The sequence below is a fragment of the Micropterus dolomieu genome, linkage group LG03 (genome assembly GCF_021292245.1).
Source record: "Micropterus dolomieu isolate WLL.071019.BEF.003 ecotype Adirondacks linkage group LG03, ASM2129224v1, whole genome shotgun sequence".
NCBI lineage: Eukaryota > Metazoa > Chordata > Actinopteri > Centrarchiformes > Centrarchidae > Micropterus > Micropterus dolomieu.
In genome coordinates this window covers 4,105,364-4,129,765 of record NC_060152.1, presented here as the reverse complement: position 1 = coordinate 4,129,765, position 24,402 = coordinate 4,105,364, and the positions used below count along the sequence as shown (strand labels likewise).

At 39.6% G+C, this 24,402-nt stretch overlaps 1 protein-coding gene across 1 annotated transcript in view; it reads left to right on the top strand.

Moving 5' to 3' along the window:
• Window positions 1–11,269: 11,269 nt before the first annotated feature.
• The window catches only part of tlr18 (toll-like receptor 18), a 17,621-nt gene continuing 4,488 nt past the window's right edge, over window positions 11,270–24,402 (top strand). Inside the window, exons 1-5 of the mRNA XM_046044444.1 lie at window positions 11,270–12,264; window positions 13,027–14,206; window positions 15,856–16,260; window positions 19,925–19,980; window positions 20,086–20,168. Of these exons, the coding sequence (XP_045900400.1) occupies window positions 11,279–12,264; window positions 13,027–14,206; window positions 15,856–16,260; window positions 19,925–19,980; window positions 20,086–20,168 (2,710 nt within the window). The 5' untranslated portion in view covers window positions 11,270–11,278. The remainder of the gene's footprint in view (window positions 12,265–13,026; window positions 14,207–15,855; window positions 16,261–19,924; window positions 19,981–20,085; window positions 20,169–24,402) is intronic.

Sequence of the window (24,402 nt, the reverse complement as noted above, 5' to 3'; positions counted from 1 at the left end):
GATGTTCCCAAACCAGCTTTGCAACCTAAACTGGAGCAACACGTTTCAGAGGGGTAAGTTATTAATTTGTAACAAATTTATCCTTAATACATAACGTGTTAATGCGTACTGTTTCTACATCACAGTAACAATTTTATATCTATTGCCTGCCTGGAGGGAATGTAACATTCGGTTCAGAGGGTGGGAGTGAGAGGAGGCAGGAGTCATTCTGTATGCTGCAGCTCAGTTTGTTTCTCCACCAGTGTTTTTGAGGGCGTGCCACACTAGCCACTAGCTGAGCATTATGACGCGCATTACAGTGACACAGATAGGTTACGGAAATAAAGGCTGCACTACTGTTAAGCTGTTTTTAGGCAGTTCAGCAGCAGTGTTTTCTGTGGAAGATGGTAACTCAAACTAAACCTTTGGGGTGGTCACTTTGCAAAGCTATTAAATGCACAAAAAAGATATATAACACAATAAGGGGAAAGTCAAAAAGCATAATATGACCTCTTCACTCACAGGCCAAATTAGACAACATGATGTTATGCTGTAATATTTCTGTGTTGGGAGAGTTGGGACACTTACAAACTGCATCTAAACAAAGGCAACAAGGCAAAACAAAGACAAATAAATGAGAATGTGGACGGTGTGTCCGTAACGGATAACATAAATGGAATTGTAGAGGGGACCACGCAGGGATTGTTGGTTAACTTAACTCCCCTTGGTTTGTTAGCCTATTTATTAACATAAGCTAACAAATTAGCAAGCTAACACCTCACATGTACGCATGTAGTACATATAGGCCTAAAACAAAATTGCACTTACCACCATTTATCCATAGTTGATGGAGACAGAGAAGTTTGTATATGTCTATGTAGCAGAATGTGTTCTTAACACCGGTTGACTTCTTGCTTCTTTACAGTTTGTATGTCCCCTGGTGTTTTGGAGAATACTGCAACAGAAAAGATGTTGGGAATAAAAGCCTCTATGATGTGTGCTCGTAGCACCACGGTGTGTCACACAAACACAGACAAAGCTTTATGATGATGAGATTTAGCTGGCGATGTGGGCAGAACCAATAGGAACAACATTTTCTTTATGCAAACTCTAACCTACATTAATGTAAACCTTCTGGCCTTGTTGCAAAAATACTTGAAACTACTTTTAAAAGGATCATGAACAAAAATGTTGATCCCTTCCCTTTCATTTGTTCCAGTGCATCACAGGTTCAAATTGTGGACAGATTTGGCCCAAATCTAGTGGGCAACAGGAAAACAAAGGTATTTTAAAGCGATTCCACATTTGGCCAAGAGCTGGTAAATCAGCTTAAACTCTGTGTACTACAGCCAGATGACAAGGCTTTTAGAGTGATGCGGCCCAAAAAATTCTTGCTATCTGGGTTGGCTTCTGTTGTCCTGGTATTACTCATTCATTGATGATTCATTCATTGGTATGGCATTCAGTGTTTACTCAGTCAGTGGCCATGTCACACAGTTCAGCACAGGCACAGGACAATGGCATATGGTGTCGTATCACACTAACACAGTACACAGTGTTCTGTGCTGAGCATTGTTCCCCTGTGGAAGACAATATTTAGATTTTTTCTTTTTTCAACGAGACAAAACACCATAATCTTCTTTTCATTTTAAAGCATTGTAATTACACTTACTGAGTGAATACAAGGCTCGTCGAGACCCCCTTTTCCCTGAAACTGCATTTGTATGTTCATTTTTACAAATTCCACTGGAGAATTGAAACAGAAACATTACGTTGAAAACAAAATACAAGATTCTCATGTAATAGGCTCGACCTTTCTCACTGTGGATATTTTGTCTTGTCGTAGCAGGAAACGCCAAGGTGAAATTAACAACAATAGCTGCTCTGTTCCATTTATGTTTTGCAATAATCACCAATTGTCACACTGTTCAACAGTTAACGTCATCAGCTCAAATGGATTGAATGCTCGATATTTTATATCCATAAAATGTGATTTACAGTCCATTGTTGACACATTTTTACACATTTTTACAAAATAGCAGGTTTAAAGGGTCACTTCACCCATTTTCCACTTATCCCAAGTAGCATCTAGCCATTTACATAGTTATGGTTTCATTTGTCCAGGTTTTAGAGATGTCTCTCTATTGTGAACAGTTTTCATTGAATCTGCTTTCTAACCAATACTAGTTCTTATAAAAGCTGTTGACAGCATTTTTTAAATTGAGAGAGGACAGTGCTTTGAACAGCAGAATCTGTACTTGTATATTAAAATACTACCAGAAGCTAGTGTTTATGAGTGTAATTACAACGGACAGCTAATGTATTATATTTAGATACATTATAGCCCATTCCCATTATTAGGCATCAGCTATTATAAGGCATCAGTACTGTAGAAAAGGAAAAGATCGCTTGGTGTATGACCAGCACCTAAACAAATGGAGTACTTCTTACTGAGGAGGATGAACATGATGACCTGGGAGCAGAATGTACAAGTACAAGCACAGCTGTGTTTGTGCGTTGCACGTAAACATGGCCATTAACCAGAGCAAAGAACACCCATCAATGAAACAAGTCTGATAGATTAATATGTTGTATAGAGACACTGGACACAGTGCTGCCAGCACATATCAATAAAAGAGCTGTTTGCCCTACTATTGACTGCTGGGTAAATATCAGACACAGTAATAGAGCTTTGAGCATGCCATTCATGGCATGTTAGAGAGATATCATAGTTTAATCAATGATAGAGCCATGTATTGTTTCTGGTTGGTAATTTAGTGCAGGACTACCATACTATAGAGCCTACAATGCAGCATGTAACACCTTTATCCTCCTGTGAGCTTGGAGAAATCAGATCAGAAATTTGTTTAGTCTATATTTTAGCCAGACATTTATGGCGTTTATTTTTAGTCATTTTGAGAATTTGGGGGCGGAAACCAAGGAGGGCACTGACCCTCTTATGATTGGTCACTTTCAACGTGATCACAACCAGAGCCCTTAACTAAGAGAGTTATGACCCTGTGGTGCAATGGATAAGATGCCTGCCTTTCGTGTGAGAGACTTGGGATCAATCCCCTACTGTGACCTATCCACCATTGTGTCCCTGAGCAACACACTTAACTCCTAGTTGTTCCAGAGGCGTGTGACCTCTGACATGCATAGCTATTGTAAGTCGCTTTAGATAAAAGCGTCAGCTCAATGAATAAATGTAACATAATTTGCTCGACAACTTATGACTAAAAATAAACACCATAGACATTGCAATAAGTGCAGATTTGGCCAGAATTATGTGGACAGATCACCCTGTGGATGTGTTTTACAACCAGAACCATTAGACACGTGAAGCTTATGTGCTGTTGAGAAGTTTAACACAGAACACTTCTAAATCAATGTGCAAAACTTGCATTAAACACAAACCATTACCATGGTGATTTTTAGGACATCTCAGATTCAGTTGGTCCAGTTGAACTCTACATTGCCACATTTGGCTCAGCTTTATTCAGTTGAAATTGTACTTGTACTACTACTCCTCATCTCTGCTTGAGGCTAGTGGCTTAAGGCTACATTGGCCGCTACTAGCACAATACAACCTAACATCTGACCCAACTGGCAGCAGTTGTGTTACACTGTGAGTCATGTAATGCACTTAGTTAAACATCCATCAATTTAAACTGTCATTTCTCCAAGACACACTTCATCACCAACAGCTTTACTTTGTCATCCTCATATATAATTTGAGCTCAGTGCATTTGATGCATCATTCTAGTTGTAGTGTTTCAAAACTGCTATGCTATGATACCAGAAGATTGGACTTATAATTTCGACGCATTTTATGAATCCACACGACCAGATGACCCCATTTTCCGGGGACAGGCCACCAAAACCAGGGTCTGTAGTAGTCCCCGGAAATGTCCCTGTTTTTAACTGTGTGTCAATCATAGACTGTATAGGGTGTTAACAGACCTGAAATCCAATTTTACGTGGCCAGAAAGACTGGACAGCAGAGCTTACAGGTGTTGTGCCGAAAAGTGATTGTCCGCAGAAAATCGATTGCCGTCCGTGGGAGCACATGCACATGTTATGTTCAAGCTGTATCGCCCAGTCTCTTTACGTCTACAGCTGCTATTATCTGGGTCAAACAGAAATAACGTGCAAATAAACATCACTTTATGTCCGTGGTATATCAAAGGTATGTCTTTGTGAGACGTATCTTTTAACAGAATAATCACAGTTGTGGCCAAATAAGTGTTTGCAGTTTATGGTGGCATGAATTTTACGTAAGTCTCTTGTTGCCGATGGATTATGTGTTTGGTAGGCCTATGACTAATATCCTTGTGTATATTTGGAAAACGGATTGAAGCCTATAACTAACATGACTTACTGAGTTATATATAAAATAAAGACAAGATCTCTTTTGCAATTATTCTTATGACCCTACATTATTTAACTTGCTGTGGACCAACCAATCCAGTCCTTTTTACCAGTTGGAATAGCTTTGAGCAGCTTCTACTTCACTGAAAGGTAGATTTGGCCTCAAAATGACTTGATTTCATTCAGAAGTTATATTTGACAGATTATAAAACCGAAATTGTCCCCCTTTTTTATTTCATATACATTACATAGTCGAATCAGAATCGTCAAGTCCTGCCTATAGTCTACTGATAGTTGAATCATGTGTATTTTTGTGCATGGAGATTGTGAGCCGAAGCTAAACTGAGGCTTATTGTTGATATCTCTCTCTCTCTCTCTCTCTCTCTCTCTCTCTCTCTCTCCATTCACCGGTCTTGTGCAGAGTTTTTGCAGTGCTGCACAACTGCATGCACGTCGCGGTTCATCGCGGGTCTATTTCAAGTAGCAGCTGTTTAAAAACGATATAATATTCTTTGTGTGGTTCATCAACGGAGATAAATTATCCGAAAGTCCCACGAGGTGCGGACAACTCTGCACAACACTGGTGAAGCTGTGGTTCCGTCTCTTCAGCAAGTGTTCCTCCTGCCACTACACACATTCACGACCCAGGGCTAGGGTTACAATTTGGGATTTATTTTATTCGAAGCATCGAATCTTTGACTATTTTGGGTCAGCCGTAATAACATTATATTTTTTTAACGATGTATTGACCAAACCAAAATTGTCCCGGTTTTCATTTCAGAAATCTGGTCACCTTAAAGAATTGATAATCGTAATGATCACAGTGTACATTTTGTCATTAAGTCTATCACACTTGTGGTGCACAAACTCTACTTGAAGCTGTAAACTGACCGTATCATGCAGCCTAGAATGATGACAGCGAAGTGAAGTCTAATAATGTAGTCTGTGATATTCTAAAATGGCCACTGTGGCTGGGCCAGATTTGCTCGGGTCCTCACACACACTGTTAAATTGCTTTTAATTAAACACTAATGCTTAAGAATTAAATTACATTTAGTTATATGACTTTGCATGCTCCTTCTTATGTGGGACTTAATGCAAGGCCCTCCTTTTCTCAACTTCCCTGATTGACTTTTGACATCATTATTTACTTCACCTGCCTTATTCTATCCAAATTGGCTTGGTCTAGAAACAATGTTAGATGTATAACTTGCAATGAAGTAAGTGTATTTGGTTTGTGTGCTGCTCTGATAGAGAAGGTGAATGTTATCATGACCTTTGCTCACCAGAGCATATACATAGATGAAAGCTCCCCTGCAAGAGAGAGGCAGTCCCTCCACAGAATGGGCCCCCTTCACAGGAATTCTTGAGTAACACAGCACACTGCCAGAAACACAGCTCATATGATGACTGATTTCTTTATACACTCACCGGTCACTTTATTAGTTACACCTGTTCTATTGCTTGTTAATACAAATAGCTAATCAGCCAATCAAACTGCAGCAACTCAGTGCAGTTAGGGATATAGACGTGGACAAGACAACTTGCTGAAGTTCAAACCGAGCATCAGAATGGGGAAGAAACTGAGGCTCACCAAAATTGGACAACAGAAGATTAGAAAAGATTGCCTGGTCTGATGAATCTCCATTCAGCTGCGACATTCAGATGGTAGGGTCAGAATTTAGCATAATTAACATGAAAGCACGGATCCATCCTTTGGGCTCTTTAGTACCAACTGAGCATTGTTTAAACGCGACATCCTACCTGAGTATTGCATCTTCTGATGGCTACTTCCAGCAGGATAATGCATCATGTCACAAAGCTCAAATCGTCTCAATCCAATAGAGCACCTTTGGGATGTGGTGGAATGGGAGATTCTCATCATGGATGTAGAGCTGACAAATCTGCAGCAACTGCGTGATTCTATCATGTCAATATAGACCAAAGTATCTGAGGAATGTCTCCAACACCTTGTTAAAAGTATGACACGAAGAATTAAGGCAGTTCTGAAGGCAAAACGTGGTCCAACCCGGTACTAGAAAGGTGTACCTAATCAAGTGGGCAGTGAGTGTATGTTAAACACTGATTATCCAATTCCTTTTTATTTTAATATTTATCTGTCCCAGCTCAGTGTTTGTGGTGTGTATGTTTTTAGAACATCATGTTTTACTGTAAAGTTAGTTTTTTGAGAGAACGTCATAGCTAAACTTGATTTTTCATTTGGCTCAAAGCTTTAAAAGCAATGCAAAGTCCCATGTTTAACAGCATTCATTTCTGAGTCACCGATGCATAACATGTGCTCCATCCCAACACAAACTGTTTACAAAGACTAAATACTTTTTTCTGTTTGCTCTAGGGACTGGCTAGCTAATCATTTTGACTGAGAGATTTAAGATTGGTGAAAAGTCTATCTGTCTTTGTGTGTCACTTATAGGACAGGAAGTGTACCTTTCAAACAATGAGACTTTCTGTCACACTGAAACATTTACACTTGTGTAGTTTCCTTTTTCTAAACACATGACTGACTCAGGAATATTAAGTGTCAAGTTGCATCTTTTTGTTGCAAACCTGTTCAACTGGGTCCAAAGATGAACAATGCCATTGTTGCCAGGCAGTGTTTCCAGATATCTTTCCAGCTCGTACTATATGAGGTTGGCAGTAGGCCAACCTGCATGTGAAAAGTATTGACTGAACCATGTTTTGTATGTATACACATTGAGCCACATGTGTTTTACAACCAAGAAATATTAAACCCTGTTGACACTGAAGTGATAGCAACATACCTCAATTCAGAAGCTGCGGAGAATAATACTCAAGGATGAAATAGAGAACAGCCTGCAGCATTACCTGAATATTTATGGACATTTATTTCACCTATAAGGCTGCATAAACCACAGAATAGGAAGCTTTTTGCATTTGGAAAGTGATACATGAGTCATCCACTAAATTCTCTACATTGGATCCTGATAGAGAAACTCTCGCCAAGCAGGTTAATGTCAAACTAACTGAAGGTCATGAACTCAAAACTCTAGTAGATATAGGTTAGGAACACACAGATTTTGTTGACCTCCCTTGCTTTGTGAAATGGAGGAATTCGCCTAAGTGCTGCCTTTTATTTTTCATGACCAGATGCTTTGTAAACAGGGAAAAGAAAGAATGGCTAGTACTTATCTTACTCACTGTTTAAACAGACATGCTGGTGACAACAGGTCACCAGTTTGATTCTTGATAGTACCAGAATGTCTGCCGTTCAGAGCTGTAGACTAGGGGTGTGTCATATGTCATCTACTTACTATAATATCTTAATTGTAGTTTTAATGATGTGAGAGGAGACATTATCACTTAGGCTACATCAGTCAATTTGCACTTATCAAAAACTCCTCTGCGCAGTCACTGTGTCATGCATGCAGTACACTACGAGTTAAACAAGCAATAGCTGCCGAAAAATTCATGACCGAAGTTAATAATGAGTGAACAAACAGCGCCAGGAGTTAGAACCCGCACACCACCAGCCTTTCAGTCTAACGTTATGTGATTAGATTGAATAGCTAGACGTGGATGAACCTCACTTGCATTGTTGCCGTTAAAAACCACAAACTTACCACCGCACGCAATATGAAGATTATGAAAAGCTTCTGGAGTCGGCTGTCCATGACAGGCTGGAACCAGCCAAGATACCAGCACACACTCCGGTTCAAACGCAGCTACAATGATGATGACAGAATCAAAGTCACAGACAAAAGCTATGACAGAACTCAAGGTTGATATATAGTAACTATTAGCAACAGCAGTTGATGCTTTCTTCGGGGCTGACCCCTTCATTCTTTCTTCAATAATTTGCAAGCAACACACGGGAGCTCTGTTTAAGTCTTGAGAAGCTGCAGTCTTCATTCACTGGCCATTGTAACGAACATTGTACATTACTGCTAAACTAAGGGCTAACCCGTTGCATTGCTCCATGCTTTGCTCCGCTGCAATTCACCAGCACAAACATTACTCACGCCATCTCCTCCTTCAATAACACACACACCAGGTACGCTCACACTTGGCTTTTACACACAACACATTTTTAAAGGATGCCAAATATTTACTAATTGTTATTATTGAGAAAATCCCAGAAAATATCTTGATATAATCTTTTGTCAATATCGCACACCCCTACCGTAGACGTGAGACTTGACATTGGAACAGATTGCTGCAAGACTTGATTTAAGGACCCACCGGTGCGATTCTGGGCCGCCCCACATTGAAGATGACATTTGTGAGAGAAATGGTAGTCTTAGAATACAAAGACGTAGGCTGCATCAAAGTTAGACGTGGACTTACCCCTCAAAACGTAATAACTACCATTAACACCCTAAACACATCTCAATGTATATGTTATGTGCAAAAGACGGTTTTGCTATAAACATTCATGCATTTTGAACAGAGATTCTCAAAGCTTGGATATTGAGTGATTGTCATGTTTCTGTTTATGGGGTTTTGGTTTGGTGTTTCCTGTAGTTATTTTTGTAAGTCCTTCCTCTGGTGTCGCTTGTATTTCAATTTCTGTCTCCATGTTGTGCTTTTCTTGCATCATTTATTCACTTGTTCTGTTTCCTGTTTTATTTTAGTATGTTCTTCTTCTCTCTGGTGACTTCCCTTCCTGCTCTTGTGTTTTCCTCTTAGTTAGTTACTCTTCCCTGATTGTTTTCTCCTGTGCCTTTGGTGTGTATAAGTCAGTGTGTTTCTCCTTTTAATTGCAAGTTCATTTATAGTCTTTCTACATCTGTTCAATCAACATTCTATTGTGTTCCAGTGTATGGTCTGATCTTATGCGCTTACATTGGGATTAATGCATGATTTTTGAATTTCGATTTGTTTCCTGTTGTTGGACTGCTTCCACAGTTTTTGACACTGACTGCCTAATCTCCTCCTTGTAAATTTTGTACCTTTTTTAAATTTTTTTTAAATCTACTGAATCTGAACTTTTGCCTTGATGATTGGGTCCGAACTTGTGTTTTCCTTTGTTCCATGCTTTGGATAAGCATGACGTTACGTGATATTGCAACATACTTTTTACGACAGTGCCTTTCATGCGAGGAGTTTCACTATGTCAATAGTATTAATGTTTATCTAATCTACTGTCAATTTCCAGGAACAGCTGTCCAGTGTTTACCAGATTAGATAGCTGAAGAGTGTTTCTGGTTTCCTCAATGAAGCAACATCACTGCTGCTGCTTTCTCACACGGACAAGGTTTATATGTGATGGAAGGAAGAGGGTAGCCACACTGAACACATGGTGACGTTGATCAGTTCAATGAATACAATCTTTCAGTTGCTGTCTTACAGTTATCTAGAATAACATGTCATTGTTGAGACATTTAGAGGACTTGGAAGGAGTGATGGCCAATGGACTCATGGTGAATCACAATCCATCGCATTCCTTATTGCTCACTGTTTATAAAGGGGGTTATTGTCACAACTGGTTATGCAGGGTAACCGGGAAAGGATTCAAAGGCAGACAGGAGACAGCAGGATGTCTTCAGTGATTTATGGCAGTGTAGCTTACAGGCAGCTACAGACAGGCAGACAGTAACGGGCAGTTACAGGTAGCAGAAACTCAAATACAGATGGAAAACCAAGAAGGCAACTAGGATGAAATGGCAGAGTATGGTTGGGAAGGTGCCGGTTAAGTATTTGTGGGGTTGATGAGGGAGAGTGCAAATGGGTGGGCGGGGAATGTCAGGTGACAAAGACTGGAGGGAAAGGGATTTTTGCAGGGTAGGAAGGGCTGGATGTGGGAGTGAGATGACCTGGACAGGAGAAAAAGTCACAGGGCATCAGTGGACGGGACGAGAATGGCAATGAATGTGTTTGAGGAAGTGGGAATGTGGCTGGAGGGAGGGACTGACAAGCAGACTGTGACAGTTATAAAGCTTGACGACTCTTTTACATGAGAGCCAAAACATTGTGTAGCCTTGGACCAGCAATATTAATAAATGTTCAAGGGATTTGAAAGAGTCTACATTAACAGCTTTGAGGAGGAAACTAGTCATAAGAGGGTGAGTACTGTGCTGTGTTCAATTCAAGGAGGCAGGAGGAAAATAACTGCTGTTATAAAATAAGGGTCTATTTCATAGGGACAAGTTGGATGTTACATTCACTGCAGATTTGTCACCTGACAGCACATGATGATAGAGTGACGTGTGTAGCTTGTTGTCTACTTTGTTTCTTGCAAGGTTCACTTACCTTACAGAAAAGACTCATTGTCAATTTATTTTGCAAAGACACATTGATGATTTAATGGGAAATGATTAATGAAGGATCTGGTAGAGGTTGCACAGAGGTTAAGATTTGCTTATTTCCTTATTATTAACTTTTGGGGTTTACAGTTTAAACCAGCACAGATGATGCGATCTAATGAACTGCATATCCTCCGTTCTGCGAGCTTTAACTTTTATTTGATGCAAGGACAGCCCAGATCAAGATATTATGTCTTCTCTTATACTGAGAGGAGGTTCACAGAGAGAAAAAGAGAGTGACTGTGTGTAGATGTGGGTGTGCGTATTACTCATGTTGTAGCGACATAAATCAGTTTACACAGTCACATTGTGGAAATTCACCGTCCTTTTAAGGACATGCAAGTAACCATAACATTATTCATGAACGTTTATGGTGAATACTTGGTTAGGGTGACTTGAAAGACAAAGTGACAGACCTGATGTACTTAATTACCTCTAAATGTGAATATGTAATAGCAGTAAACACATATCCAAAGTAAAAGTACTAAATATATACATTTTTCAAAACTTGTCCTCAATAAGCACATAGAAAGAAAAAGTAAACAAATTTGAGTCTATGTCCTGTTACTTTTTTTGTTGGAAAAAAGAATAAAAATGCCAACATTTAATCTTTCTTTTTCTTTTTTCTTTTCAAGTCTATCACAATGATTTGGAAATTGGTTAATTTTAGTGCTCTCCTTATTGGAGCACTCACATCCCCAACTCCATCTCCGTCCCCCAACACTAACACTGACGAGGGACCCTGTCGCATCTACAGCTCAGGCCGCTCAGCAGACTGTCTGGGAAGACAGCTCAACAGTGTCCCATGGAGACAATTTCCATCCACACTGGAAGACATAGATCTCTCCTACAATAAGCTTCAAGCTGTCGATGCGAGCGACTTCCTCCGTCTCCCTCAGCTTCGCATCCTTAAGTTGCAGTACAATAACATTTCACATATTGACAAGGATGCCTTTAAAAACAACCTACTACTGGAGTATCTTAACATCTTTAATAACTCACTGCAGGAAATTCCTGCCACAGCTCTCACTCCTCTCTTGAATCTAAAAGAACTCTACATGTCCAACAACATTTACAAACATGCCACTTTAGCTGACAGTTTCTCCAAATTTGTCAAACTCCAAGTTCTGTCTATGGGTGGCCCTTTGGTGATGGGACTAAAGAAAGCGGATTTTCAGTCACTGAAAAACATTAAGTTACTAGGTTTTGCCATCAAATGTTCCTCCAATCTAAGTTACTACGAGCCTGGAAGTTTAGAAGTCATCCAGACAATGCAGATGAGCTTTGATATGGCCATAGATCAACAGCCAAAAGCTCTCCCTCTTATGTTACGTGACCTTGCCAACAAGACCTTCAGTGTAATCCAGTTCCGCAACCTCTTTGAGTTCATGTACTACATGGGAGAGGAGGACATTTTTCGGGATTTGAAATACATCACAGCCCATCAGCTCATCTTTCACAGAGGTAAATTCAATGAGAACCTCATGAGGATGGCTTTAATTAACTTACAGGTCACTCCTATCAAAAGTTTGAAACTACAGTACATAGACTTTGCCCGATCACCCACATTTGTTGATAGTGGAGCAGGTTCAAGCATCACAGATCTGGTACTGGATAAATTGGATCTTTGGTAAGTATCCTCTTACTTTGGGGCATCATGTGCATGGGGTGAAATATAATTAATTTTGTGTGAAATTTAGCACTTGCTTTCATTATGTTACAACTTGCTGGTCATGATGTTACAGAATGATGGTAGACTTGACACTGCACGGTGAACAGTTATTACATTACTTACTTACATTATTTGTAGAGAATAGGCTTACATAATATACTGTATGTTTGTTGTTCACTTAGAGTGTACTACAGTATTTACAATTTTCCTCAAAAACAATATAACAAATGTTCAATAAATGTTTGATTTAATGTATTTGAATCACAAACATTAGCACTTTATTTTTAGATTAAGATATTTATTTTGAAAAAGGACTGAAAAAAGATTTAACTTAATTTTCACTCATGCATATTTGTTGAAAAATGATGTTATCATAATAGTTTTGAATGTTCTACCTTAGATCTGTTAGGTGATCCACTGTTTGGCAAGTGTTTGTCAAGATCTAACCATAAAGAATTGTTTAAAACCACATTTAACCATCTGGTTTCTTCAACTTTTACTCAGGAGCGAAAACCTTCTTTTGAAACTCGAAATAAATAATCATTTGACATTTATCTTTAGAATTTTCAGCACCTAGTAATATGAAATTATTTATTGTTAGAACATATTTTGCCCAGCCCTATTCATTAATCACAAAATGCTTTAAAAGATCCTTTGGGGACTGACTAATTGCTTTTTTATTTGCAGATACATAACACTACAAATCTCTATTTCTGTTAGGTATATCAGCAATCCTGATATCCTGCGATTTGACTGGAGCTTCACTTGGTTCAACAAAATTAAGGAACTGTCTATTCAGTTTGTGTACTTTAACTCTGTGCCCTGTGATGCCTGGACTGAGATGCAACGTGTGGAGTTTCTGGATGTCTCCAATAATCGACTCAAAAATGAGTTCATCTTCAACCAGCTGTGTCATTACAAGGGCATCATGCCAAATCTTCACACCTTCAACATAAACAACAACGACTTGACCAGCTTAAAAGACATGTCATCACTAACAAGGGAGTTCCAGCAGCTGCAGGTGTTGGATTTCAGCAACAACAAACTGGGATCTGTTGAAAACAGCCAGGAATGCATTTGGCAGAAAAATATCACTCGGCTTATTGCTCACCACAATCAATTTGTGAGTGAAGCCCTCCTTTGTCTGCCCACTACAGTGCACTACTTGGACCTATCCTACTGCAACCTGGACCAGCTGAACATGGCGTACTTCGAGAAAGCCACCAACCTGAAAGAGCTCCTGCTAAGTGGGAATAAAATCAAGTTCATCCCATCCAAGTGGGAAAGTCCGTCACTGCAGTCACTAGCTTTGGATGGGAATTCGTTTGGTCTCATTAGCAAGGCATCCTTCCAGGACATGCCTCAACTGTCTCACCTGAGGGCAGGGAACAATCCTTACCATTGCACTTGTGAGCTCCATGCTTTTGTCCAGGACACATTGTCAAAAGGAAAGGTTAATCTCACAGATTGGCCTTTAAATTACAGGTGTTACCACCCAGAGCCCTTACTCAACACAGTCATATCTAAATACTTTCCAGGTCAAGTAGCGTGTGATATCAGACTAGTTATCATCATCAGTGTTGCGACCACTGCAGCGGTAATCTTGATACTGATGCTGATTTGCTATATTTTTGACCTCCCATGGTACACTAAAGCCACTTATCAGATCATCAGGGCCAGATACAGAGCTCACAAGGAAAATGCAGCGGGGGAATTAGGGACTTTTACTTATCATGCCTTCATATCCTACAGCCACTCTGATGCAGACTGGGTGAGGGACCAGCTCTTGCCCTTCTTGGAGAACAGGAACCCCTATCGTCTGTGTATCCATGAGAGGGACTTCATGCCAGGAAGGTGGATCATCGACAACATTATTGACAACATTGACAGCAGTCGTAAGGTACCAAAATGTAGTTAAAATACTAAAATACTTTTAGTGAAACCTACCAGCCAGTGTGGGCAAACATCTTTTGTGGAACTATTATACTTTCGACCTGCTGCTAACTCAGCAGAGCGTGAGTGTGAGTACATTAAGTTACTAAAGATAAAGGATTGGGCCGTGGTTGGGGGGTGGTGTTCATTGACTTCTCCCTGGAACTTCTTCTTTGGGAATTTCTGCTGTGCTGTTCAAGTAATCTGAAAACTTGCCTGAACATTAAATTTTTTCATTTAGCTGACGCTTTTATCCAAAGCGACTTACAATTGCTATACATGTCAGAGGTCTCATGCCTCTGGAGCAACGAAGGGTTAAGTGTCTTGCTCAGGGACACAATGGTGGATGGGTCTCAGTGGGAATCACACTCAGGTCTCTCACACCAAAGGCTAGTGTCTGTCCATTACATAGAAACATTGATGGCTTTTGTGATATGAATTCTTCAAGGGTTAGGGTTAGCAAATGAACAATGATAGACAGTCAAGAGGCACACTTAAGATTTCTGATACACCACACTGTAAGTTGGCGGTAGTTGAGCATCTGAGCAGGACTTCACCTCTAGTTTTGAGATGTCCGCCTTTATGGTAGTTAATAAAACGACGCAGTTATGTTAAATCGGTGTCTAAGAGACACTGTGAGAGAGAGCTCCTTTGATTCGCTGCTCAGCTTGGCGAACTACTGATGTCATTGATTTAGTGCAGTGTGTTTTAGAGTGTTTTGAGGGTTCAGGCATTTTCAAAAAGGATTATAATGCACAACCAGGGCTGTCCCCGACTAAGGATTTATATAGTCAAATCAGAATCGTCAAGTCCTGCCTATAGTTGAAGCATGTGTGTTTTTGTGCACAGCGATTGCGAGCCGAAGCTAAACTGAGGCTTATTGTTGACCATTTTTTCTCCCTGTCTCTCCCTGTACCAGTCTTGTACAGAGTTTGCCATGCTGCCGACAACTGCATGCACGTCGCGGTTCCTCGCAGGTCTATTTCAAGTAGCCGGCTGTTTAAAAACGATGTATTATTCTTTGTGTGGTTCATCAAAGGTGATAAATTATCCGAAAGTCCCGCGAGGTGCGGACAACTCGGCACAACGCCAGTGAAGCTGTGGCTCCATCGCATCAGCAAGCGTTCTTCTTCTGCCACTACACATATACACGCTCCGCCTACACATGCGCACAGACGACCCAGGGTTAGGATTACAATTTTGGATCTATTTACGCACTTCAAAAACATTGAAATTTTTTTTCATTTTACATGTTTATTTACAGCATTAAATGTTGAAATGTATATTGTAATAAGCTGTATATTAACTTATTGTAAACTCAGACGTGGAGCACCCCGATATCGCCAAAATGGCATGATCCTTGTTTCGCTGACAGATTGACAGTTGAATAAGGCTCTGCCCATTGAATCTTCGACTATTCGGGGTCAGCCCTATGCACAACATAAAGTTTTTCTTCAATACTATACTTATTTATTAATATCTAAGGTATGCTTTTACACAAAGTATCACCCTAACTAGTACATCCCATAGCTCACCATTTTTTATGTGGAAGAAAATATTATATTGCAATTGTAATCCATGTTTTCTTTCCCTTTCTTTTCCTTTCTCCCTCCACAGGTAATATTTGTCCTCTCCCGGCACTTCATTAACAGTGATTGGTGCAACTATGAGCTGTATTTCGCTCAGCAGAGATCAATGGGAAAAACCTTCAGTGACGTCATACTAGTGGTGAAGGAGCCCATTGATCCCAGCTCCTTGCCCAGCAAGTACTGTAGGCTTAAGAAGATGCTGAGTAACAAGACGTACCTGGAGTGGCCCCAGCAGGTCAACCAGCAGGTCTTTTTCTGGGCACAGCTAAAGAGTGCTCTGGGCAAGCCAACAATGACCAGAGAGGGGCGCCACAGTGTTAAGAGCAGAAACTCATCTATGGAATGTGTTTCTGTTATTGGGCCCGAGATAGAAGACAGGAGGCCAGAAGTAGAAAACCCAAATGCAGACAAAGCTGGACCCCAAAACAACATAATTAAAGAGGAATAATAAAGATTGTACAATTGCATACATTCCGTCGGTACTGTCCCAGTAAAGGTTTGAACTCAGGGGACCTTTGTGAGCAGGTTGTGTGAAGCTGGGAGCAAAAGCCATTGTCTCATTATGACAATAACACCATCCCTTACTGCCCATGGCACTCACTGTCATGTTATCCTTGAGGGCCGAGCTGATGCCCTCTGCTCCTCTCCTTCTATGCTTCTCTTACCAGGTGCCCTGCTGACAGCCACTGAAAGCCAACAACTCAGTGGCTCAAATGAGATCTCCCATGTTGCACTCTAGATAACAAGCGAGGTGCAAGAAATATGTGTTGACAGGAGCCACATTGTGAAAGGACTGCGCTCTGTTACATTCTTGGCCTTTAGAGGTATGATGAATCATGTATCATGAATGTTCCAACAATAATGTTCCAGGGCCAACTCAAATTCACACAGGCCATAATTCCAAAAGAATAATCCTCAAATGCAATGTGTTTTGGGGATATGGGTCCACTTGTTTACCTGGGAAAAATCTAAATCACTAGTTAATCTTTTATTGGGAATTTGTAGGTTCCAGCACTTTGTATTTGTATGAGCTCTTTGAGTGTGCACTGACTAGCTCTTAAATTTGAAGTGGGTCTCTATAGGCCTTCTAGTGTTTCAAGTTGACTGTTTCCATATTTAACTATTACATGAATAGCCAGGTAATCACTAATTTCATTGCTGCCAAATGTCTGTCTTAACTTGATCTGATTGTGCTGTTTGTCAGTAGGTTGACAATTTATTCTCCCTATATTATATATTAAACAACTCATCTTCTTTTATTATTTGAGACTTGCAACATTTTTCCTACTTACAAATTTCCGTCCACCTGATAAATCTATATTAAATGTTCACTCTCCTGATTGCCTGATTGCACATCCAGCCACTTGTAGGAACATTACAACTGTCCTCTGGTTTGGTCTAATCCAATTGCTGGAAAAAATATCTTGCTCTATGTTCCACTTTCTTCACCAGCTACTCTGGAACTTTGTCTGCCATTTGTTGCTGAAAAGGCAGTGTGCTGTCAATTTAATAGAGCTGCAGGAAGTTGATGGGAGTGCTGAGACTGAATGTAAAGTAAAGCAAACACTGAGGACATTTGCAAGTGAACAAACTTCGCTAAGCTTATAAATACTTTGATCATCCCATAATGTATGCACACAAGTACTGTATAAAAGGTTGTGCAAACAAGCCTCAAATCATAATTCATTTACAAAAAGTAACAATAAGAACAATACCAGCACAAGTAAACAAAGTACAATAAAGCAACAGATGTCAAGAATGTGAATGTAAACTTGTAGCCATTTTATAGGTTTATAATTTTAAGGAAGCAATGCTGGTCCAATTTGTCATGAAAAAATATGTCTGTGTATGTTTATGTAAATAATATTATTTTGTGTTAATGATTGAAGGATACTGTGTACAGTAGGCAAATTGAAATAATGTCATGTGTCATGATTTTAAGGATTTTTATACTTTGGTTAACAGCAGCTTTGTTGGGTTATTTTATGATGAATTTCCATCGAGTTGAACTCCCACTTGTATGGTTAATGTTTCTTTAAATCATTTTGGGAAAAAAAAACATGTGAAAGACTTTCCCATTCAATATTGTCAATTCAAAAACACTGAAAAACATTTATTTTTCCTTCTCTATCTCCAAATGGCCAGTAGATGACACTCTTGGACACAGAGAGAGAGAAAGAGTTACCCAAGTTATATACTGTATTTTGTTATAATTCTGTAAATGCTTTCATTATTTGATCATTTTGAATAACGTCGTGCACTGCTACTAATACTGACACTCACTGTGTGCTGGAGGGTCTAATTTAGGAGCTCTATACAACCACCCAGACCATCCACTGTCCTGGTACTAATACACACACACACACACACACACACACACACACACACACACACAAACAACATCTAGCATCTACAACACCACCACCAACATCCTTACAAACACACACACACACACACTAACAGCAACAACACACACCTCCACAGTCTGTCATAAACCCGCACAGAGCAAGTGTTCATTGTTTTCTTTTAATCTCATTATTACTTGGTGCTTTGGCAATGTTGTCTTTGTTACACTTATAAAGCTTATTGGAGAGAGAGAGAAAGAGTATGATGATTTACATTAATGTAAAGTGTATGTAATAAATGCATTTGCTGAGTATTTGGCATGTGGGTATGGAAAAAATGTCAGTCTTCATTAAAATATTGTGCTGAACCATTTATGCAAAACAGAAAACTGTATTGGTAGATAAAGCAAAGCAAACAATGTTTGATGGAGACTCCTAGCATGTCTTTACTTTCTATATTTCCTAATCTAGTTATCATAGTTAAAATAATCAAGGAAATTGATTTATCATTATACAACAAAAGGTACAACAAATGAAAAGTTTGTTGTCTCAGAATCAATAAATACAAAATAAATACAATAAAACAATTAAGGCCTATACAGTTTTGCCATGACATACATGTTTACACCCATAAAAAACATATGCAGTGCATTTTTTTGAATTTGCATCTGGGGGAATGTAAAAAAACAAGCAAGCAACAACAAACAAGATAGTGATGATAAAATGGTTTTTATCTTCACATAAAAGTTAGACATTTGGGAAACACTGTTCATCCAGTTTGACTGAGTTTGAGCCTCCTCTCATCTTGACAGAGACTTTTACTCTGTCAACTCGGAACATGGTCCGTCTGAGTGCTTGATCTGGGATGTTGATGGAGTAGGTATCTGTAGCTGGGGTAGGGAACTATGGAGAAACTAGCGACAGCTAGATTTTTAAAGTGTCCAACTGCAAAAATCCTTCCTCCCTTCAGGAGATCCTTGTGGATCTCTGGACAGTAATCAGAAATGGTTGCTTTGCTTTCTCTCACAAAAGAGTGATGAGAGGCTCTTTTTCCGCGTCACACATCCAGTCGGTCTCAGTTAGTCATATCAAAGAAAGAGTTTCATCTTTAACTATTACTTTCCTCAAACCAAGAATAGATAATCTCTGTCTGTTTTGAGAAAGTTTCAAGTTTTCTTTAATGATGTGGCCAAATGTTGAATTCTTTGTTTCAAGATAATTGCAGTCAACTTAAGACATTTTTTAAATCCACTGACACCAGGGAAATTACATAATTACATATCAAGAAGATTTTCAGACATTGTATATAACTTTATGTACTGTGTACATACAGTACATTATGTGTCCCTAATGGGACTGTGTGGGAGCTGTAGAACAACTCAAGCCTTGTACTTGTTGGTTTTAAGGAATGAGGCCTAAAGTTTAATTTTTATCTAGAACCATGCAAATATACATAGAGCCTTTATACCGGTCAACTGGAGATAATGATGTAAATCAGCCTCATTGGTTTGCATTCAAGGAGAAGAGTTTTTCGTTTACTGGCCTTCACTTCATTTGTATTGCTACCATAATCATTCCCTTAATTGCAAATGATGTTGCAGGAAAGCATTAGTCACACCTAATAAGCATAAGTGAGACCTAATAAAATGAACAGAATAAATGGCAGCAGGGAAATGATGGTCGTTTGTTATTGGTACAATGCAGTTTCCCTGAGTAGGCGTTTGAAATGATTAACATACTGTACATTTTGACCTAAATAAAAACAATTTTATTATGACAAATCAAATATTAATAACTACATATGCAATGCAATTAATAACGCATAATGAGGATTATTATATAAGAGACACATCTGGTCACTGAGCAATTCAGATGTTGTTTCAACTTGTTTTAAAATCATCCCACTTATTCAGTCTGGATTTCACACTGGGCCAGTGGGACAGTGTGACCAGTGAACCGGGGCCTCGGACATCCTGGGCACAGTACTACTGTACAAGTGAGCCATAGGTTCGCACGCTACAATATGATGATATAACAATATTCACCAACAAGTCAGCTCATTCTGCATAAAGGGACAGTTTGAAGGGCGTCATATTTTGGCAGACCATTTATTTTTTGATTTGCTAGCTATTATTGGAGCTAGCTGCCCATCATAGCCGGCCCTGACTTTGTTGGTGCCATAGGTGAGATTTTGGAAATATTATCCTAACACAAATAAAACATCATAGACACAAAGAGTAGATGACACTCTGAACTGTTGTCTTTTTGATCCCTTACCATAAGTCATTTTTTCCTACTCGCAGCTCGCTGTTCTTCTCTTTCCCTGTGTAATTAGCTGTGGCATAAACTTAACTCAACCACACCATCACGTGTCTCATAAAGTGTGTCATTCAATCACGTCAGTAAAGCATGTTGACCGCCAGCCAGATGAGACAGCGCAGCATGCTTTTGTTTGGTTTATATATGAGAAAGAGATTTTAAAAATCAAGGTCAGGTGGATGAAGGGTGTAGGAAGGGACGACAACATTACCAAAAGTTGGCAGACATTTTCTTTCCCCTGTGTCCCTTTGCGCCCTAGGTGACAGACTATTTCACCTATACCACCAGCCGGCTCTGCTGCCCATTGTCTCTATCTAGCTGGCCATATGATTCAGTGTACAAAAAGAAATTAGTTAGCTAGCTGCCATTTTTGCCAGTTAGTTGCCCTGACAAATAAATTACCTGCACTAAAAAGCCAGCTACTTAACTAGCTATTTGCCTAAAATTCAGCTGTCTAACTATTTAGGTGGCAAACAGCTTAACAAGTTAGTAAGGTGGCATTTGTTCTTTGGTCGCCTGTGTGAAAGGGGGATAAGATAAAGGGTTTAGCTATCTACATTGGATTGAATAAATGTTAAAATACCATTCCATAACCACGATGCTTAAATCAAAACTACTAGCAACATAACTATTAGTGCATAAGTTGTCACGTGACGTGCACGGTGACATGGAGGGCAAAACAACAGACCAACATATATGCATATAATGTTACAGCATCCGCTGCCGCATTTCTCCCGTTAAAAACCGGCAGGTCCCTGCCGCCACTCGACTCCGGTAGGCTAATGTTTACATTTACCTTGTGGTGAATCCCTCACCTATCACAGCCCAGGCTTGTCTCCTCCTCGATTAGTGCATCCGAAAGCAACAACCATCGAGCATTTAAGCAAAGTAACCAACTCAGAGTAATAGTGTATCACTTGCTTCCTGGTTGGCAGGCAGCGGAAAATTACGTCTTTTTTGCCCTCCATGGCAGTGTTTTCCTTGGAATGTGACGTCACGTGAAAACTATATGAATTAGTTCAAAACATGGGATGCTGTTGCCATGGGAATAAAAACCTCACCATGTTTCCAGTTGGCCTCAAAATCTGTAAGCAAACAAGTGCCTAACATATTAGCCATACCTTAGTTGTTAGTTATTGATAGTATGCAGATTCATTTAAATGGTGGATAAAGTATCATTTTGTTTAGTCTAGTAACATATCAGCCAATCTAGAAGTCTCTTCTCAAGCATCTTTTATCTACTTCATGGGGATAATACTACGTTTTAACAGTAACAGAAATAGGGAATTCAATGAGTTTTCTTATTTGTTGGGCTAGTTGTTCATTGGATTATAACTTATCAGGAGTTTTTATCTCTTTATGTGTAGGCCTATTGTAACCAATAATATATGCCTACAGTCTTTTGTACACACACAGTTCCTGTACTTTAACCTAATGGCAACCCTACATGGTCATAATCTGCATTATTAAGAAAGAAAAACATAAATAATGTGCTGTACAGTTGCCATCACCCGCCTGTGGTTACCTTACATGGCCAGGTAGCTCACCTGTGCACATGATGTCGCTGCTGTCTGGAGGGAGGAGCCTATCTGATTCTGATTTGCACACAGGTGAGAGGAAGCCATATAAGTGATGAGATGAGAGCTGAAGTCACTTCCACCAGCACCTGTTAACGTCAGTGTCAAGGTGAGTTTCTGCTGTTTGTTATTTATTTATAGAAGGTTGATGTTTTAAAGGTAGGACAGGTCAGGTCTGCAAGGTGATAGGATGGTGAAACGTAGCCTATTAATTTTATTGTTTTCTTGTGGAATGGCCTCTGCAGTCGGTTTTTAACATTTCCATGCTTAATCTCAACCTGAGTTAATTAACACCAGCTTTGCATTCAACATTCAAAGCCTTTTAATTAGCTCCCTGATGCTGCGGGAATAAATGACTAACGGCAATTATCGAGACTATTTAAGGCAGAGGTCACTAATAGGCGGACCGCGGTCCGGATCCGGACCCAGCCGCCGTCCTCTCCGGACCGCCGACCTACAGTACATTTATTATTGAGACTTACTACCTCGTGACGGAGCGTTTCTATTTTAACCCGCGCAGCTTTTCTAGCATTTACTATACTGGTTTAGAGGACCAGGAAACTCTCAGACCAATCGCATGTGCTCCCATCGTCTCATGTGACGCTGCTCAGCCAGTCAAATCTGTGCATACCGATGCTTGCGAGTCGAGTCCGCGAGATTCACCAGAGACGTTTTGGAAACACACCCGAATTGAGGAGACGAAAGATAAGACATTTCACGTGACTTTTAATCAAGAATGTACAGATTTTTACATATACATTCCTCCCACGGGCAGTTCAAAACCAGAATATCTCATAGATCTCCAATATGCTAGCTGGAGCTCACGTTTCTCACTGAACAACAGAAAGTAGGAAAGTGGTAGCTCCGTAAGAGGAAATGAAAGAAGAGGAGGCATTACAGCTGTTCATTTGTGTTTATTATGAAATTGGTTAAGACTACACTTCATCACTTCAAGCTACACTTTTTATTAAATTTTTTCTAAAAATTAGGCACTCTAATTTAGTTTACTTTAGAATTTATTATTTGAATAGTTATTAATTATCCTTCCAGTTTGATGTGAAAACTGACTGAAATATTATTTGATTTGACAGTCCGTTGCTGACTAAAAACATGTGTTGATACAACTATAGGTTATAGTACTGAATGATAACGCAAGTTTGTCGTTTTGATGTTCCGGACCTTTGCTTCACGAAATTTTCTCTAACTAGACCTCTTTGAAATCTAATTGAATACCCCTGATTTAAGGGAATGTGGCGCTGCATCATTCAGAAAATTATTAAAGTATTATCTTGTTCTGAAACTGTCGATTGAGGTATACACACAGGCAGGCGGGTATACAGCAGCCCTGCATTACTAATGAGAGCTCGTCACTCCTTCATATAGATAAAAATCATAAGTCTAAAATGACTAACTATGACCAACCCCTACAGTTCATCCTCAGCATGAAATTATCAATAGCTAGTTCATGGAAGGAGAGAGGAGGGGGGGGGAAGTAAACCAGGATTTAAATCTATTATGGGCAACGTGCCCTGCAGGGGGTCTGTCCTTTTGTTCTCCACTGGTTCATGGAGGTGAAATGACTCAGCCCCCTGTAGCAGCTTCTCGGGTGTCTGATGGTGAAAGGAAGGTGTAAGGTTAGATATTTCAACTGTTTTGACGGTCATGCCTGAGCCTCCTTTGTGTGCATTTTATTTGGCCTCAAGATAAGTTGTCTCTGAATTGTATTGACATTTCACTTAAGTGTTTAGAGGTTTGATATTTAAAATGGCTCTTTTGGATGTGGAAATATTGGCACTAATTAGTGTGTATTATGTGCAAAAAATTAGTTTGTAGCTGAAAGGCAACAATAGGTTGGAACTAAGGACTCCTTCCACTCCCATTCTATGAGCTGAGATACAGATTAAATACTAACCCACCAGCCTATCTGTAACTGCAAAATGTAATCTAAACTGTGGGTGTAATGTTAAACTTGCATTGGTTGGTTTTTAGGAATAATAGGCTATTGATTTTCAGGTCACTTGAAGGCTGAGAAATGAGGAAATTGGCATTTACAGTAGGTTGGTTACATGGCATAGGATATGTCTTCAGAAACCTTTTTTGTTTTATATAAATGGTGTTGTATATCTTGGTCAAGAGGGATCTATATCATGATTTTGTTACTCTAGCCAGGCTTTATTATAAGCTAAGTGGTGATGGAGGGCTCTTTGCAACAAAGCCTGTATGGTTACAGGCACTTGTTCAGTGTTTCCTTTTTATGTAAACTTTTAAAAATGCTTTCAGAAGTGAGACTCTATGGAATAAGCCAAGCTTGAGATATATTGAAACAATTTGTTT